The sequence below is a fragment of the Rhinolophus hipposideros genome (genome assembly GCF_964194185.1).
Source record: "Rhinolophus hipposideros genome assembly, chromosome: 6".
NCBI lineage: Eukaryota > Metazoa > Chordata > Mammalia > Chiroptera > Rhinolophidae > Rhinolophus > Rhinolophus hipposideros.
The window spans coordinates 99,143,571-99,162,259 of record NC_138052.1 but is presented as its reverse complement, the minus strand read 5'-3'; the positions used below and the strand labels follow the sequence as shown (position 1 = coordinate 99,162,259).

The 18,689-nt window shown below is 54.8% G+C and overlaps 2 protein-coding genes across 5 annotated transcripts in view; both read left to right on the top strand.

Annotated features, from left to right (window-relative positions):
• The window catches only part of PER2 (period circadian regulator 2), a 38,243-nt gene extending 32,691 nt beyond the window's left edge, over positions 1-5,552 (top strand). For both annotated transcript variants that reach the window (XM_081050574.1, XM_081050573.1), the window contains exons 22-23: positions 889-1,039; positions 3,428-5,552. In XM_081050574.1, coding sequence (XP_080906700.1) covers positions 889-1,039; positions 3,428-3,565 — 289 coding nt within the window. In that variant the 3' untranslated portion in view covers positions 3,566-5,552. The remainder of the gene's footprint in view (positions 1-888; positions 1,040-3,427) is intronic.
• Positions 5,553-9,836: 4,284 nt separating this feature from the next.
• On the top strand, positions 9,837-11,596 carry HES6 (hes family bHLH transcription factor 6). 3 transcript variants are annotated; one of them, XM_081050675.1, is made up of 4 exons: positions 9,837-10,007; positions 10,081-10,167; positions 10,263-10,344; positions 10,580-11,596. In XM_081050675.1, the coding sequence occupies exons 1-4, from the start codon at positions 9,927-9,929 to the stop codon at positions 10,999-11,001; spliced, it is 672 nt and encodes a 223-aa protein (XP_080906801.1). In that variant the 5' UTR covers positions 9,837-9,926; the 3' UTR covers positions 11,002-11,596. The 3 variants fall into 3 exon arrangements, with proteins under 3 accessions (XP_080906801.1, XP_080906802.1, XP_080906800.1); XM_081050676.1 differs by having other exon boundaries at positions 10,263-10,304; positions 10,580-10,851; XM_081050674.1 differs by having other exon boundaries at positions 9,858-10,167.
• Positions 11,597-18,689: the final 7,093 nt, after the last annotated feature.

Below are 18,689 nucleotides of genomic sequence, written 5' to 3'. Positions count from 1 at the left end.
GCTTTCCTCTTCCTCGGACACGTCAGGCCTGGGTTAGGATTTCCCAAACAGAGCCCCCAGTCAGGGAGGACGTCCCTTGCAGACACAGAGAGAAACAGGGTGTTTCTAGATGGTTCTGCTGCTCCCACAGAGCCCTGTGGTGTGGGCACTGTACCCAGAGCGGGGTGTGAGGGAGATGGGCTCCCGGCAGCGTTCCACAGTGTCATCCTGGGTGTTTACGAAGCATTTCTGCCAACTCGTCTCTTTGCTCTGTGGCCCAGTAATGCTGTGGGGTGGGTGACTGTGTGTGTCTCAGATATACAGAAACCGAGGGCAAGGGAGGTGACCAACCGAGGCCACCAGCTGCGCTGTAGGGACCCCGGGTCTGTGCCCAGCTGTGACTCCTCCATGTCAGGCTGCTCAAAGGAGCCATCCTGGTCCCTACCCCTGCGAAGCTGGGGGAAAGGAAAGAAGCGGGGAGGGAGGACCCACTGACTGACTCTGAGGCCTCTTGTTGGGAGGCCCGCGGTCTCCAGTGGGCGCAGCTTCAAGCCGGCCCAGCGCTGGCAGGAGGCAAGGGCCCGTGTTCTACCCACTGTGTCCCGGCGAGAACCTCCCAGGTTAACCTCCCTGCACAGAACCAGGCCTCTGCAGGTACCCAGCTCCCGTGTCTAATTGAAAGTAAAATTAAAATCGTGACTTGGATTATCATCTTAATAGAAAAAGCACAGATTTACTAGGGTGACTGTGGGTAACCATTTATTTTAAATGAGAGGAAATTTGCATTAAACAAAATCATGTGAAATTCCATTATTAATACTAAAAGAATTGGTAGAAAACGAGTGTGTTCTTTAAACAAAAACCGTGAAGACATTCTGACGCTTTCTTATTTCTACGTTTGCTGTGAAGAGATTTGGAAGAGGTTTTGAAGAAGGACAGAAAGAAGCTGAAGCAGCTGCAGGCGCTCCAGCCCAGGTTCACGGAGGGTCAGAAGCAGGAGCTGCAAGAAGTGCACCCATGGGTGCGGTCGGGCGGCCTGCCCGCGGCCGTGGACGTGGCGGTAAGCTCACGGGGCTGCTTGTCTGATATTGCATGAAAGGGGCCCATAATGGGAACGCTCGGCACTTGGCACCTAGTCTGAATTTAAAACTTCCAAAATTAAAAGTTCATCGACAAAAAAAGAGACGGTAACACTGTCTACTTCAAAGAACTTTCTTCCAGTGGCTTTTCAACATTGTTCCCAAAAAGGTCTTCGAAATGTCGAATCTTAATCATGTGCTGAAATTTGAATTGTTTTTCTTTCTTCCAATTCTGTTTTCTATTTAAAAAACAACAACAAAAAAAACCCTCTTCTGTCATAAACCCTCAACAGCCATGTAGACCATTAAATAATGGTGGGAATATGAAATTTCCTCTCCCAGCACTCAGCAGTCCTGTCCCCGCCAGCACCTCTTCTGTCTGTTCCTTCCAAGAGTACCCCAGAATCCACTGCGGCTTCTGTCCTCTTCCTACGTGATCCACCCTCGCGGCGTCTAGGACAGGTCACTGGCTTGGCACTGGCCCTGTGCTCTCAGGCTCAGGCTCCGGCCTGCTGGTCATGTGCCCTGCTGGTCATGTGCCCTGCTCTCCACTCCAGTGTTGAAGCACCCAGGCCCGGGGTTTGTACCCTTTCTCCATCCACAGCCCCCGCCCCCAGAACTGTCTTCTCTGGCCTCCTGATTAGAAAAACGTCTATGTGATGAGATGCCCTGGCGTCCCCATCTAGTCCGGCCCTCTGTTGAACTTGACCTGTGCAAGATTGCACTCCCGACTACCCTCAGAAAGAATCTGCCCACACGCTGTTCCCCGCCCCACTCAAAGGCAGCTCCATATGCCATTTGTTCCGGCCACAGACCTTGGTGTCATCCCAGACTCCCCTCCTCTCCTTCCCTACCCTCCCTCTAGCAATTCACATTGGCCCGACCTTCAAGCTAGACTGAAACCAGCCACCGTCTCCAGCATCACCAGCCTGGTCCAGGCCACAGTCCTTCCTCACTGGGATTGTCATTGCAGCCTCCCAGCTGTACTCGCTTGTCCCCTCCAGCCAGGTCCATCACCCCTCAGCTCAGATCCCTTCCTACGGAGCCCCACCTCATCTGAATAAAGTGCCGCAAAGCCGGACAAAGCTGACCCACCCCCGTGTCTGCCACCTGGCCTCCTGCTTCTCTTCCCTGCCTCTCCTCTCCAGCTGCACTGGCCTCTCGGCTGTTCCCTGACCCGCCAGGCACCTGCCCTTCCTCGGCCTGGCACCCTCTCTCCTCAGACACGTGGCTCACTCTGGCTTCTTTCACATCTGTTTTTCACACGCCACTGTGTTAGTTATCTATTGTGATAGAGCAAATCACCCAAACACAGCAGCTTGAAACAATAAACATTTCTCAGCTCCCACTGTTCCTTCGGGTCGGGAATAGCCCTGATGTTGACGGCAAGAGACTGGCCGGGGCCTCTGTCCCCCAGGGGCTGGATTGGGGTTGGAAGACCCAGTTCCAGGGAGGCGCCCTCCCATGTCTGTCAGGTCGGCGCTGGGGGCTGGGTGCTGGCCGGAGGCCTCAGCTCCTTGCTACGCAGGGCTGCTGGAGCGTCCTGGCGACATGGCAGCGGCTTCCCCAGGGAGGAGGAGGGAGCCACAGTCCAAGGAGTCACACGTGTCACTTCCATCACCTCTTTGTGAGGCAGTCACTTTGGCCAGCCCTTGTCTGAGGGAGGGGAATGAGGCTCCACCTTTTGAGGGAGGAGTGTCAGAGAATTTGTGGACACATTTTACACCACTCTAGTCACCTTCTCTGTGGCCTTTTCTGAATGTCCAGTGTAAAATTACAGACACCCTCCACATGCCTAGCACTTTCCACCTTTTCATACTCTGTGGAACACTTCCCATTCGCTTTATTGTCCCTCTCCCCTACTAGGATGTCACCTCCACTGGAACACGGATTTTTGTCTTTGTTCACTGCTGAATCCCAGTACTTAGAAAATGTCTGGAACACGACAAGGGCTTAACACATAGTAAGGGAAAGAACAGACAGACAGGAACACTGTTGTTGTCCCATTTTACAGATAAGAAAACTGAGGCTAGAGAAGGCAGGTAACTTAACCCAGGTCCCACAGCAGAAAGAGGAGGAGCTGGAATACAGCCTGAGCCTGCTGGCTTTCGCCACCCTCTCCTGATGCCAAACCACCTCTCAGAGAAGGGCCCAGACTCCCCCTGGCCTTGAAGGAGCTGGGTGTGGGGGCCCTTGGGAGCACGTGGGAGCCCCACAGCTAAGCACCTGGTTCTCCAGCAGCCTGGCAGCTGACACCTGGTCACCTGGACTCACTCAGGTCCGGCTTTGCGGCAACTCACTCAGGTGGGTTGTGTCTTTGTAATGAAGATCTCATTTTTGTTACTGATTTCATATATTTTTCTCTTAAGGAATGTGTTTACTGTGAAAACATGGAAAAAGGCAACATCTGTGTGCCACATGAGGAGCATATCCCTGCTCTGGGACTCAACGAAGTGACAGGCACCAAAGAAGAGGAAAATGGACCACCCCTGAGTCACAAAAACTAAGGGCGGACATAACCCCGCCCGCCTGCCCCACCAGCCTGCGATCTACATTAGATGGTGCTGGAAGGGAGGATGACAGAGCCTCACATTTGTTTCTAATGAAATGGACAGTTATACTTAACATTGTTTTTTTTGTTTTAGAAAAAAATAGTATTCTGAAGGGGTGACTGAAAACTGGACAGTGGGAAGGGTTTGGAAAGAAATACATTTTTATATTTAAAATGTAAATGTGGACTTTGGGGGACAGGGAAGAGATTTTCATTACTATTTAACTTGAGAAAGACGGAATCCCCCTTTTTTAGTGTCAGTGAACTTGCCTAAACGTTCGCAGAAGTACCTGGGATGCGCTGAGCCTCTGACTGGCACATCCGTGTTCACTGGCCTCCCGTGGGGTGTCCCGAGGCTGTGACCACATGCGACTCGGAGCTGAGGGCACCCGCCTCCTGGAACTTTCCCAGGGTGTGTTTGTACAGATCAAATTCTGTCCTCTCTCGGGGGCTGCTTTTTATCTAAATTATTATCTAGTCAAACTGAATGTTTTTTATCAAGTGGAGATCACGGCCTCTCCTACTTTCAAAATGTTTTCGCATTAAATGATGTGAAGTGTATGTAGTTTGGCAAACCAGCAGCTTCTGCTTCAGGTACTGTGGTGGAAATAGTTTCTACGTGACGTAGCTTTCGTTTGGGATGAACAAAGTTGAAATGCTCGCTCTGCATTAACAAAGCCTAGTGGTTTCAGATTCATACATGGCCAGACCCTCCTGTGTGTTTCCAGATCATTCTGGGACCCTTTTCCAGACCATGACCCATTTGTATGTTGTCAATCATCTCCTTATGGTGACTGCCCTCTGCAAACCAGGCTTTGATCGCTGCATTTGGGACCCATTCGTGTTTGTTCTTCATCTGACACCTCCCAGACATGAGCTCTGGCCCTGGCAGAGAGCTGCCTCTGACACCGCGGGCCCTCAGTGACCCGTCGTGCATTTCCCGAGGTGCTGTGCGCTCACCTCTGCCCCATGGGCTACGACATGGGCCCTCTCCCTCTGTGTGCCTCACCTCACTTGGTGTACCTTCCGGTCTCTGAGGTAATGTGCCCTAGTGTCACGGGTACTTTCGGCCATTGGGAATGTGAGGCCAATCTGCCAACTTTTTGCCAAATCTCATGCTGCATCATGTATCCCAAAGATTGTTTGGAATTTTCTTGGTCCCTGGAGTGAATGAGAAGATCCCACTGATGAAAGAATTGACTTAGAATTGGACTGAGTCTGTAGAGACCAAAAGGAAGCAGGTTTTCTCTTGTTTTCTGCTGGAGAAGTGGCTGCTACAACAGGTGACGTCTGCTTGTCATCCAGCCGGTTTCCACAGTGACACCATTTTATGCCTGAATGGTAATTCTATTTTTTATAAGCTCAAACAGAAAACACTGTTTAAATTTTTTTGAATTTACAAAGTAACATCACCTTCAGATAAGGCGTGTGTGGAAATCAGATGCTGCAAACTGCTTTCTGCCTCTGATCTTGTCGTTAAGGGATTAAACGAGAGTCAAGGTTACGTTTCTGCTCCCTGAACATAAACTGCAGAAATGTTCTCCGCTGTTATGAATGTTCACCATCAGCATTATTTCATTATTTTATGTATCCTCATTGATTGTTAACTGTATCTTCAACGTGCTGAGAAGGTGACGGTAGGAGCATTTTGTGAAATTGTTTACATGGTGCCATGCATCGAGTCATATGTTTTCTTTAGAATGTGTGCTTACACGGGTATTATAAAAACCTTCTCGATTTTAAACTGAGCCTTCTTTTTAATATATTTCTTAAAAAGGTCTGTAAATAAGCTCTCCGAGTCTGTAATGACTTGCCGGACAAGTGGTTTGTTCGTGAGCAAACCAAGCTTTCTCCACCCAGTGCAATATGTTTGTTTGACTGCTTGTGTCTTTTTATGACTTTTTTGCCTTTTAGAAAATTGGTAAATAAAGCAAGTATATTTTTATTTGTATGTATTTTCAATGTAACACGGAAGAAAACCGGAATAGAAATCAAAGATTATCAAAAGATTTTTTAAAAACAAAAAACTGGAAATTCTGCATTAGGGACTTTCTATCACAAAGGCCTCTCTCATCTCTTTCCTTGCACAGCGCGCTTCTCGCTGGTCCATTCCTGCCTGAGTGTGTCTCTCTGTCACACTTTGTACCTATGAGCTGGGGCTGGAGCTGCCGCAGCCCTGGCCCAGTGAACTTTCTGGGATATAAATATAGTCCTGTAATCCAGTTCTCCCACTTGTTTTCACTTACAGATGGGGTGGGGTGAGGGTATTTGGCTCCGCCCCTGGAGCTCCTCTTCACACTGCGGTGACCTCAGTCACCTACTCATGTCCCTTAGTGCCCCGCCCATGATTGTCTGTTCCTCCTGGTCTTATGCGCTGGCCATGGGCTGAAAGCAGAGACGGCAGGGCCACAAAGACCTCATGTGTCTCTCAGAGATGGTACAGGTAGCACAGCGTGGTCTCGCCCCACCCCAGCTGTCCAGTGCTTCCTTCCACAGTGATGAAGCCATGTGGGGCCTGGTCAAAATCATGGAGGACCGTGGGGGTCAGAGCAGCGAGATGAATGGACACTGGACCCTGTGCCCCACCTTTGAGAAGCTCCCTAAACAGGAGGGACGGCTTGACTCTCCCTCCTGGCCTGGCTGCCTAACACCAAGTGATGACGGGGGAGTGGGGACAAAAGGCAGAGTCTCCCAGTGGGCAGAGACCTCTATAAGCTGGCCTTAAGTGGCCAGATGTGGCTCTGCTGCCCTGGACTTCTGAGTGCCCTGGGGATTCTTACTCGCACTTACCACAGAAGCCCAGAGGCACATCCCACCCCCTTATTTACAGGAGCTTCTTAAAGCCTCCTGGGCTGACCGACAGGCGCCTACACACCTACAGGCTGCCCACTGTCTTTGTTCCCTAGGGATTTACGGCCTGCCACCCCTGCCACTATCTGGTCCCCCTGTAAGCCACCAGAGCCCTGCCCAGGCTCTGTTCTCCTCTCTTCCTGGATCTGAGGGGATCAAAGGGCCCAAATGCTCAGGAAGTTCTATGCTCAGGCAACCTTTGAAGGTGGAATGGGTCCAAGGGACAAATGGCAGGAAGTGGGTCTGCTCGGGGAGGCCATGTGAAGGAGGGAGTGAGGGCTTGGTGGCCCCAACAGGGAGCAGCGAGGCTTCTGGGAGGAAAAGGCCAAGCCAGCCAGTCAGCCAGTGGGCCCACTAAGGGAAACTGAGGCTGATTTCAAAGGTGGGACCTCGGGCAACACCCAGTCCAATCAAGACACACCCCCCACTCTATCCTTCTGCTTTTTCCCCAAGGGTACTTGCTCACACTGTGGCCGATGCCAGCACTTGACTCTCTTTCCCTCCACGTAGACAGCCCTCCTCAATCTCCCTGCCCCACATAGGACAGGTGCGGGAGGTCCCTGGCCCTCCCTTCAATTCTTCCCTTCTCCTGATAACTGTCACCTGTCCTTTGCTTTCTACAGTCAACCTCATACCATGCCTGTAACCGTAAGTAAGCCTTCTTTGCTTTCTCTCTAGATGACTCTAAATGTTGAAACCTACGAACAGTGCTGTGATTGTGAAAGAATTGGCTACTGAGCCAAATAAGGTGCTAAGATTACATTTCTCTTCTTGGGCAGCTTGTTGTTTTCCTAAATCCCAAGCTGCCTTTCAGTTTTTTGTTGCACCGTTTGCCTTTATCATGTCCTCCTTCACCCGCCACATTCAGGACCCCATCCAATCAGGTGTTCTAGCAATTTTTTTTTCTAGTCATCTTTTCCCCAAGCTCCCCACCTGCTCCAGGGGACCTGACCATCCTGTCCCAGTGAACTGCCTTTCATAGAGAGCATTCTATAATACCTGTTTGGCCTCCTTCACACGATATAATGGGCAATGAGGGGTATGAATCAGAGTATGAGAGATCACTGAGTATTTTTCCATACCTCAATTTCTCAAAGTAGTAGAAACTTAACTGTAGTTACTTGTGTGTGTGTGTGTGGGGGGGTGTAGTTACTTGTGTATGTGGGGGAGGTGCCTCCTTCCCTGAGGCGATGTCTAAATAGCAAAGAAGAATAAAGTTACGGGCCAGCTTAGGGTCCATCACTCAACTGCCTTCACTGTCAACCCCACCGGGAGGAGCAGGGAGAAAGGACAGTAGGTCTGAGCCACCCGAGAGCATAGGAGGAAGAAAGCTGAGTTTTCTGGCTTGTGGGGGAGCCTGAGAACAACAGGGGTGATTGAGGGAAAGGAGTGGGTTCAACACCCAGCTGGGGGAGTTTCAGGGGGCTCCTCACAGAGAAGCAACCAAGCGGCAGGCAGCACAGGGGCAGGTGAGAATCAGCAGGAGGGGCTCCCAGGTCAGTGAGGTGACTTTGGGGACCTTCAAACCTCTCACTAAACTTGCCCTGCCTGTGGAGATCCCTCTGGTGGAGAGCCCAAAGTGAAATAGCCACCTGGAGGGCCGCCAGGTCCACCTTCCAGTGGCTGGGGGTGGGGTGGGTGATGACGCCTGCGGCCTCGTCCTACCAACTGCACCACACTGCAGTCCCTGGACGTCTCCTTCCCTGCTGCCTTCCAGCCAGGCTTGGGACACCCTCTGACCTGCCCTACGCACCCACTGCATCTGTGAGACCAGGTCCATAGGGGGTCCTTGACCAGGGGTGCCCCTAGCCTGGGGGGTGCAGCCCAGACCTTGAGGCTCCTAAACCTGGGTGAGTGGGGGGGCTGGGAAAGGTGCAGCTGCTCTCCCACCAGGTAGATGAATAAGGAAGCTGAGACCTGAACAGTGAGGAAATAGCCCTGGGGGTAACGGGGGTTGGAGAGTGTTCCCAGCGGAAGACCAAGGTCAGAAGCATCTTGGCATTGCGGCTCTGCCTGGGGGCACGACGTAGTAGGCCCGTGGAGAAGGGGCCAGGCCTCGGTCCCCAGGGCGCTGCCCACGGGCGCGGCCCCACCACTCACGCACCCCACCCGCCGGGATGCCGGGCCGGCAGATGGGCGGCCCGCGGTGGGGGTGGCGGTCGTCTGGCGGACACAGGCGCGCCCGCCGCCCGCCCGCGGGACAAAGCCGGCAGAGACAAAGGCGCGGCCAACACCTGTCGCTCTTGGCGCGGCCGCCGCTTTTCTGCGCCGAAGCGGCTGCAGCTGCCAACTGTCACGGGCATCAAGTTACGAGGTCCAGACGGCGGCCTCCGCGAGCCCGGCGGGTGGAGGGCTGGGCGGGGGAAAGGGTACCGAAGGGGGACCGGGCGGGGGGACGCAGGGGGCGGGGGGAAGGGGGGCCGGGGCGAACCATCTCGGGTGAGGACGCAAGAAGGGTGGGCGGTAGCGGGGAACCGGGGAAAGGCGGGGTGGGGGGCGCGGAGGGCGACCGCGGAAGGGCTGCATCGGGCAGGGGGGGAAAGGGAGGTAAAAGGGACACCGAAGGAGCGAAGGGTATTAGGGGAGATGGGGACTCCGGGGGTGACCGAGGTCATGACCAGGAAAGAACCGGCGGCAGGGGAGGGGCGGCGGACGAAGGAAAGACGGGCGGGGGTCGGGGAATGACCAGAGGAGAGCCTGCAGGAGCGACGGTGCCAGCGAGCCCGCGAACCCTGCCCAGCGGCACCGCCGCGCAGGCGGAGGGCGGCCGGGGTCCAGACACAGGAATTCGCAAGAATCGCCCGGGGGCCCCGGGCCTGCTCCCACACGCGTCGCCCCACGAGTCCTCACTGCCCCAGAGCCCCGCAGCCACCCCAGTCCGACTCGCAGTCCCCCAGGTCTGGAGACGGCGGATTCGACTGCCTCTGCGCCCCCGCCCTCAGAACCCACACGCAGGCACACGGGGCTCCTCTCGCGAGGCACCTTCGACGAACGCAGCCAAGTGTGAATGAGTGAATGACTAGATGAAGGAAGTAATAGATGGGTGAGCTCCTGCTCACACGCACAGCTGACCTGGGGGCCGTGTTCAGGGAATGGAGGGAAACAAACGCAGCCCGAGCCGCAGCGCCCCGGGCTCACCGCCCCCTCGGGTGCCTGCCCCGCGGGGGTCGCGCGGAGGCCAAGCTGGGAGCCACGCCCGTCGGCCACGCCCCGCCAGCTGCCCGTGGACCCCGGCGGCGGGACTGGACAAAGCGCGCCGCTCCCGTTGGCTGCAGCGCGCCTCCCCGCCAGCAGCTCGGGCCGGCGCGGCCAATCGGCGCATTGAGATGCAAATAAGGCACTATAAAAGGGGCGGGGCCGCAAGGAGCGGAAGACGCGACGGAGTGAGGGCGGCGGCTGGCGGGGCGGCGGCGCTGCGAGGGGCGCGGGCGCTGAGCGCGCTCGCGGCGCTCCGGGCGGTGCGGATCATGGCTCCGCCCCTCGCGTCTGGCCGGGACCGTGCGGGCCGGGAGGATGACGACTTCTGGGAGGCGCGGGGGGACCGCAAGGTGCAGGCCGGGGCTGCGGGCGGGCGTGCGGGGGGCCGCGCGGCGCTGGGGCTCAGTCGCCCGCTTCCCGCAGGCCCGGAAGCCCCTGGTGGAGAAGAAGCGGCGCGCGCGGATCAACGAGAGCCTGCAGGAGCTGCGGCTGCTGCTGGCGGGCCCCGAGGTGAGGCAGGCGGGCGGGTGCCCCGGAGCTGCCGAGCGGGTGGGGGTGGTCGCGGCCTCACCGTCCGTCCCTACCCGGCGCCCCCGCCGGCGCAGGTGCAGGCCAAACTGGAGAACGCCGAGGTGCTGGAACTGACGGTGCGGCGAGTGCAGGGCGCGCTGCGGGGCCGAGCTCGCGGTGAGTGGAGGGCAGGCGAGCGGGCGGGGGCGCGGGACGCGTTTTCCCACCCGCCCCTGCCCGAGAGTTAGGACATCCCCTCCGGGCGCCCCGGTGCTGTTCACTACCAGAGCTCTCCCCGGAGTAGCGCGCGCCCCTCCGTCTTCTGGGTGAGCCCCGTCCCCGCGGGCCGGGACGCGGCAGTCCCGGCTCACAGGGCCGGGGGCGGTTCTCTCCCTCCCATCCCCGGGCTCAGGACGCGAGCAGCTGCAGGTGGAAGCGAGCGAGCGCTTCGCCGCCGGTTACATCCAGTGCATGCATGAGGTGCACACGTTTGTGTCCACATGCCAGGCCATCGATGCCACCGTCGCCGCCGAGCTCCTGAATCACTTGCTGGAGTCCATGCCGCTGCGCGAGGGCAGCAGCTTCCGGGATCTGCTGGGGGACACCCTGGCCGGGGCCCCCGGAGCCCCCAGACGAAGTGGCTGGCTCACTGGGGGGGCCCTAGGGTCCCCGTTGCCCAGTCCTCTGGGCCACGGGGACGACCTGTGCTCCGACCTGGAGGCCACTGAGGCTGAACTGAGCCGCCCACCTGCTGAGGGACCAGACTTAGTGCCTGCGGCCCTGAGCAGCCTGACCGCGGCCCGCACAGCCCAGAGCGTCTGGAGGCCTTGGTGACCGACGCCAGCCCGCTCTCTGCTCCCTCCTCCCTGGGGTCCGGATGTCGTGGGGCAGGGTCCTGGATGTCTCCCAGGTCTGCCCGCCTTGTTCCTCCAGTGGACGGCTTGTAGGGCCGTCCTGGCTCACCCAACTAGGCAGGCCCCTAGCCCTGTTTCTTAAGGGAGTAACTTTTATGAACCCCACAGTCCCGGGTGGGTGGAGAGGGGACTACAGGCAGGAGGAAGAATCCTGCAGAGCTACCAGGGCCCTCCTGGGTTCTCCTGTCCCAGCCTTCTCAGGCACTGTCCCTGTCAGGGGACAGAGGTGACCGGAGTGGTGCTGAGCCTCTCCTCCATGCTGGGCACTGGTGTTTGGGCAGAGGGAGACCTCAGGCCCTGGCAGCCTTGGCCTGAGCAGAAGCTTGCACTTGCCACTTCAGCCAGGACATGGGAGGCAGGTGCAGCATTGCCCATTGCTGCTGAAGAGAAGTGCGGCTTTCTGTATGTCTTGCATTTAGCACACTTGAGTTTGTGTATGTATTAGGTTGCCATCGAATGTTCCAATTCTATTAAATAAAGGATTTGGGAGAGCTAGTTTCCCTTCTGAAGTATTACTGAATCGTGTGCTGTCATTAATTTGTCAAATGTGTAAATAGTAAAGGAAGCACGTTCTTCCTGTGTCTCATACTGGGGATGTTTCTGAAAGCTCTCACCCTTTGTCAGCAAAATGAGTAGAGTGAAGGCGGTGGAGCTGGAACACGTCTCAATGGACAGTGCTCCCCACTCCCTGTTGCTGGGCTTTTCCAGGTGGGTTTCTCCTCCTGCAGGCCTGGCCTGCTCTCCCCAGGATTGTGTGCAGACGAGATGGGTATCACTTGCACAGGGCTCGTCCCAGAGTAATCAAGCAGTAGGGAGACAGCCTGCCCCCGGACCACTCTCTGGTTCATGAGTGCCCAGGAACAAACTGATGCCTGATTGCTAGCCACGTGGTTTGGAAGTTTCTTCCAAAGACCTGCCTTAGGATCCATGAGCATGCTGTCCGTCTACTTGTGTTAGGCTATCACTTTTCTTGACTGAAGGAGCTTCCACCACTGCCATCCATGACTTCGGGGTTATGGAGACCCACCCACGTCATGTCTTGAAGTGAAGGTGCCTGTGGCTGCCGGCAGCTTGGACTGGAGGTCAAACATGCCCCAGAGGTCAGAAACCTTGGAAGAAGGGTGACAGGATGGGTAATTGGGGTTTCGGGAGGACTGCCCTCTTGGGCGGGGTCAGGGCTGCAGCTGGCATGTGGTCCATTGCAGCAGTGACTGCCCCAGGGAGCCCCACCTCCTCATCTGCTCCAGGACTCCAAAGCAGCTTGTTCTCACTTTGGGTTGGCAGTGCCCAGGCCTGGAGCTAGGTGTGACAATTTAGTACTGACACCTGGTGTGTGCCTCCATACGCATTGTCACTGCCCCAGTCCTTGCCATTTCACGGCACCCCGTTAATTAGGTGAAGAATCTAGAAGTTACTCTCGATTTCTTTATTTTCCTGTCATCCCACTCCTACTCAATCAAGTTCATTAAAGTATTTCTAAATCCTACCTCCATTGTGTCGCCTTTCCCACCAGTCGCGTCCATCTTTTACTTGGATTTGGGCAGCAGGCCTAATTCTCCTCCGCACTTCCACGCGGAGCGCCTGGCCGCCGCTTTTAAGGCTCTGCCTGACCTCCCGGCCCCCTCCCGGCCCCTCCCGGCCCCCTCCCTCCCGCAGCTCTGCTCCAGGCTCGCACCTCTGCCTAGCGACCTGACACGGTGCAGAGCTCCAGCGGCCCGCCGCGCTCCGAGGCGCTGCAGACGCCCGGAGAGGCTCGGAGGCTCTCGGAGGGTGCCCCGCGCTCGGGGACGCTGGGCCACGCCCACCGCCCGTCTCCGCGCCGCCCGAGGCGAGGCCCTGGGCTCCCTGGGAGATAGAGTTCCCATCCTTGGACTTCCCTCTCCCCGCGGCCGCGGCAGGCAGAGCTGGGACTGCGAGTCCCAGAGGCCCCCCCGGCGCGGAGGCCCCTCCCGCCGCCGCCCGGAGCCCCACACCCGCGGCCCTATTTGCCCGTGAAGGTCCTGGGCGGCTCTGCGCCCCGCCCGGGCTGGCCCGCGGTCTCGCGCGTCCCCAGGGTCAGGCGAGGAAGCGACGCAGGCGTCGGCGCCCCGCGGTCCGGGCCCCCAGAGCTCGAGCCGCCTTTGTGGGCGAGGGGAGGCGACGCTAGAGAGGGCTCCTGGCCGGCCGGGCGGCCGTCTGCGCTGGTGCCTGCCCGGCGCCGCTGGACCGGCCCACGGCGGGGGACCCGTACCACCGAGCGGGGGTGTTGAAAGCTCCCGGACGGTTCGGAAGTGCGTCCAAAGCCAAAGATGCCGAGGAAGGAAGGAGTCCTTTCAGGCAGCGGATGGAAGCCATTCCGGGCTTCCGGACCACGCCAGAGCCCAAGCCAAGGCTTCGCTCAGTATTCATCGTGCAGGTGCGGTGAGGACGTGTCGCGTGCTGGCGACACAGAAACGAGACTGATCAGACCCCTGCCGTCGTGGAACTTGCATTATGTTAAGATGAGCGGGAGAGCCCCAGGCCAGCGCACACTGCCCGGAGGTAGCCAGAAACACCGCTGGGTAGCGTGTAGCCGGGGAGACCAGAGCCTGTCAGATTCATGACGTCAGTCCTTGGGTTTACATGGATCTGGAAGGAGGAGGGGTAAGGATTTAAATTTGCTCTTCCTGGAATGCCCAGGCTTTGGGCTCTTCCAGCCTCGAGTGTAAAAAAAAAAAAAAAAAAAAAAAAAAAAAAAGTTGCCTTCCCTTGAAGATGGACACTTGGCTGTCCTTCTCCTGCCGCCAGTTGTCGCCATGCTGTCCATCCACTGTCAGTGGGTGGGGCTTAGGGTATTGCCTTCCTCTCCCCTCCAGATGCTGGCCCACCTCATTGGAAATGTCGCATCTACTTTTAGACATCTACGTCACCATGGTCTTGTCACTTCTGTCTTGTCCACTCTATCCCAGAAAACTTGTTTAGACCTCATTGAGGTCTCCTAGTTACTGTCCAAGTGTTTCCTTCACAGTCAAGTTCCTTGAAAATAGTCTTCATGCTCATTTTCCTCATTTCCTCACCTGCTTGCTCCTCCCAGAATTTCAGTATGGCCGTGTCGTCTGTCATTCTACTGAAAACTTCTGGTTGTCTCCAATGAAGTCCTAATTGCCCAGTAGATTCCAGTTTTCACTTTTCCTGATTGTTGCAGCGTTTACACCATCAGTTACCTCCTGCTTCTTAGAACACTGTTCTCCGTCTAGTTTTCTTGTTTCCTCTTCAACCATTCCTTCTCAGATTCTAAACTGGCCCTTCTCAGGACGCCCCTTAAATATTGCTGTGCCCCAGGCAAATATTTCTTTGCTTGGCTGGTCCTCCAGACTATAGTCTGATCTCCATGGCTTCTTCCTACTGTACCCCTGACTCCAGAAAGGACGTGCAACCCCATGCTGTCGAGCTGTAGTTTCTCCAATTACCCCTAGTTCTCACCTCTCGGATAGACTACAGGTTCTTCAAACTCAGCAAGTGCAAACCTGCTTTCATGCAAAACCTGCACCTCCTTTCATGCTCTGGCTCCCTGAGAGCTCCAGGGCCATCCTCAAGCACCCAGGGCAGGTCCCTGACCCACAAGGACACACCTCCTCATCCTTCAGCCCCACCGTGCAAGCAACGTCCAGGAGCTGCCACTGTGCTTCTTCATAGGTTGAGTGAATGAGATTGCATCTTATGCTTGGTCCCTTTCCCTCCGTTCCTGCTGTGCATTCTTAGTTCAGGGTCTTCTCTCACCTGGAGAATGGCAGTAGTCATTAAGAAAACTTCCAGGCCATCTAATCTCCCCTCCTGCTCTTCAGCCCTTCAGAAGCCCAACACTGCAGATTTGCAAGGTGTAGCAGGCCCCCAACTCCCCTGGGTCAACTCCGAACTTCATCCCTTCGCCTTGAAGCCCCTCTCCTATCCCAGCCCATTGCCAGGTGTTTGGCTGCTGCCTCTTCAGGAAGCACCACTCCCTCCGCTGACCCCCTGCTCTGCTCTGTCTGCTCAGGTGTCACCTGTGGGAAGCCTTTCCTGGTCACCTCCGGCTTTATGCAGTTTCCAAGATGTCTCTCTTTCGTTCCCCTGATGGTATATTTCACACAATGTTCATTCATTCATTCCACAGTATTTACTGGATGAGCATGCTGTCCGTCTACTTGTGTTAGGCTATCACTTTTCTTGACTGAAGGAGCTTCCACCACTGCCATGACTTCGGGGTTATGGAGACCCACCCATGTCATGTCTTGAAGTGAAGGTGCCTGTGGCTGCCGGCAGCTTGGACTGGAGGTCAAACGTGCCCAAGACTGGAGGTCAAACGGGGCCCAAATAATGTCAGGCATTATTCTAGTTGCTGAAGATAAAGTTCCCTCTCAAGCTTATACTGTAACAGGGAAACAAAAATAAACATAGGATATGCCAGGTGGTGTTTCGGTGCTGAGAAGAGAAATGAGGCCAAGGGGGCAGGGAGTGACGGTGTGGGAGCAGGGTGCAGGTTTAGGAAAGCTGATCAGAGATGACCGGTCTGGGAGGTTCTGTGTGAGTAGATCGCTGAGTGACGAACAGGCAAGCAGCTGTCCTGGGAAGGAATATTCCAGGAAGAGGAAACAACAGGTGCAGAGGCCTGGAGGTAGGACCTGCAGGGCCGTTCAAGGTCCCTGTAGTCTTTTAAGGAATATTCCCTGTTTGTGCTGAATTTCTTTCAATAATAGCAGCAGTAGCATACATTCATTGGCACTTAGTAGGCGCCAGGGGCTGTATGTGAAGTGCTCTGTGCAGTGGTCCTTATCTGTCCCTTAAATGTCACAGTAGCCCTCGAAGTAGGTACTACTATTCTTCATTCTGCAGATAAGGAAACAGGCTTGCGTACTAGGTTAAGTAACCTTTTCTTACACTGGACTTTTGTTATAAAAGCAATATACACTCCCTGGAAGAGCCCGGAGTTACAGAGGCCGGCAGTGGGACGTCCCCTAACTCTTCCCTCTTCTTGCTCCTTCGTCTTGCTCTCTTCAGGAGTCTCCAAGATGAACAATTTCTTCAATGTCCTTTTTTTTTTTTTAGAGCTGACAGAAAATATTTATTTACAAATTTATAGTATATTGTATGTGCCAAAACATTCATTATTTGCAAACAGTTGGAGGAAAAATGTCTCCTAAGCAGTTTTCTACCACGACTTTTTAGATCTTAACTATTTCAATGTCCTTTTTGATGCTTTCTGTGCATTTGCCAGCATATATATCTAGGATAAATGTCTTTTTTTTTTATGCAAGGGGGACCATCTTGTATGCACCATTCTGTGGCTTTTTAACCCAATGAGAGGATTGTTTACTCAGCAGTGTAGACTGTGCACCTACTGTGTATCAAGTAGGATCCTAGGTGCTGGGGACACACCGGCAAGGAGGGAAAAGGCCTCCCTCGTGGGGCCTACCTGGCACACTTTTCTGTCGGCACATGCAGACCCTCCTAATGCACTTTGCCCCCACGGGGTGGCCCTCACTGAGGATGTCGAAAGGGTTTCCAAGGTTTTGCTAAGATCAATACTCAGCGAACATCCGGTGTACTTTGCAATATGCTTCACAAGTTTCGAGAATTAAAATAGCTGGGGAAAAGGTGTGTCTGAAAAATTTGTAAATATTGTCAGATTGCTGCCCTAAAACATCGTCTCCCTGTACACTTCCACCTTCAGGATGAGGGTGGCAGGTTTCAACTCGTCAGTAGCAGGCTTTCCTTTTTTACTGATTTACCACAATTCAAACATTTTTCCTAAAGGGAAGGATATTGAATTTTGGGATGCCTTTCAGCATCTTTTGTGATTGTTATGTGATTTTCTCCTTTTCTGTGTTTTTGGCCCTTGAGGTATTTTGAGCCATGCTTGTATTTTTGTAATGAGCCCCAAAGGTCATGGTGGCGTCAAGATCCTGCTGAATTTGTTGTGTATATAATTTGGTGCAGGATTTTTTTAGAGACTTTTATTTATTTTTTATTTATTTGTTTTTTAATTGGGGAAGGGGAACAGGACTTTATTGGGGAACAGTGTGTACTTCCAGGACTTTTTTCCAAGTCAAGTTGTTGTCCTTTCACTCTTAGTTGTGGAGGGCGCAGCTCAGCTCCAAGTCCAGTTGCCATTTCTAGTTGCAGGGGGCACAGACCACCATCCCTTGTGGGAGTGGAACCGGCAACCTTCTGGTTGGGAAGACGTGCTCCAACCAACTGAGCCATCTGGGAGCTCAGCGACAGCTCAAGGTGCCGTGTTCAATCTTAGTTGCAGGGGGCGCTGCCCGCCATCCCTTGCGGGACTCGAGGAGTTGAACCGGCAACCTTGTGGTTGAGAGCCCACTGGCCCATATGGGAATCAAACCGGCAGCCTTCGGAGTTAGGAGCATGGAGCTCTAACCGCCTGAGCCACCGGGCCGGCCCGAGACTTTTATTTTTTAGAGAAGTTTTAGGTTCCCAGAAAAATGGAGTGGGAGGTACGCAGAGTTCCCATATCACCCCCACCCCCACTCCCACACAGCCTTCCCCATTACAAACATCCCCACCGGAATGGGGCAGCTGTTTCCATTGATGAACCTACATGGATGGGTCGCCGTTACCCAAAATGCACAGTTTATGTTGGGGTTCACTCTTGGTGTTGTACATTCTAAGATTTGGACAAATTTGTGATTTATCTCCCACGGCAGCATAACACAGAGTGGTTCCACTGCCCGAGAACCCTCCGTGCCCTCCCTGCCTCAACTCCTGGCAACCACTGATCTCTTTCCTGTCTCCGTAGTTTTGCCGTTTCCAGAATGTCATGTAGGACTTTTGCATCAAAATTCCTAAGGGACATAGTTCTCTAGTTTTTTTTCTTTGTGTGCTGTCCGCTTTGGGTGTCTGGGTTTTGCTGCCTTTGTGAAAAGATTGGGAGACTTGCTTCTGTTCCCCGGGCTCCAGAACAGTGTAAATGGCATTGGGGTCATTTAGTCCTTAAAGTTCCGAAAGTGTCCACCTCCCAGTGCTCTGGGCATGGTCCTGCTGCCGTGTTCTGTGGTTTCCCATGTCTCCTTAGGCCACGTGGGAATGGGTGAGCTTTGCTTGTTTTTGCCTCTTTGTCCTCCACTAGGCAATTTCTGCCTCTTCTCTGTTCCTGCCTCTTCTGTTCTTTCTCTCTTTGTTCCCTCTCCTGTCCCCTTCTCTCCCTTCTTCTTTATCTGGTCCATCTGTGTCCTTCCATCTGTAAAATGGGCGCTATAAGGGCACCTACCTGCATTGAGGACTCCATGAAACGCTGAGGGAAGCCCTGTCACAGGCCTGGTCTCAGTGAGAACTTCTCTGTCTCACCTTGTTCTCTTTCCTTCTTCACTCTCTTGCTCTCACCTTTCCCCTTTCCTCACCACACGGTCTCTGTCTCTTCCTCTTCCTCTCTCTTTGTCCTCCTTTCTCTTTTCACTCTCCCCTTTCCTCATCCTCCAGCCTCTGCACCTGCCCTTCCTTCTGTCTTTCTCTGGCCGTCCTCTGCCTCTCTCCCTCCAGGGAAGCAACCATGTCCGGGTTGCCTCCTGCCCCCTCCAGCCATGGGCGTGGAGGGGGTACAGTCCAGCTTCTGCAGGGCACGTGACCCTCCTCCTTTCCCGTCAGGGTCTGAGC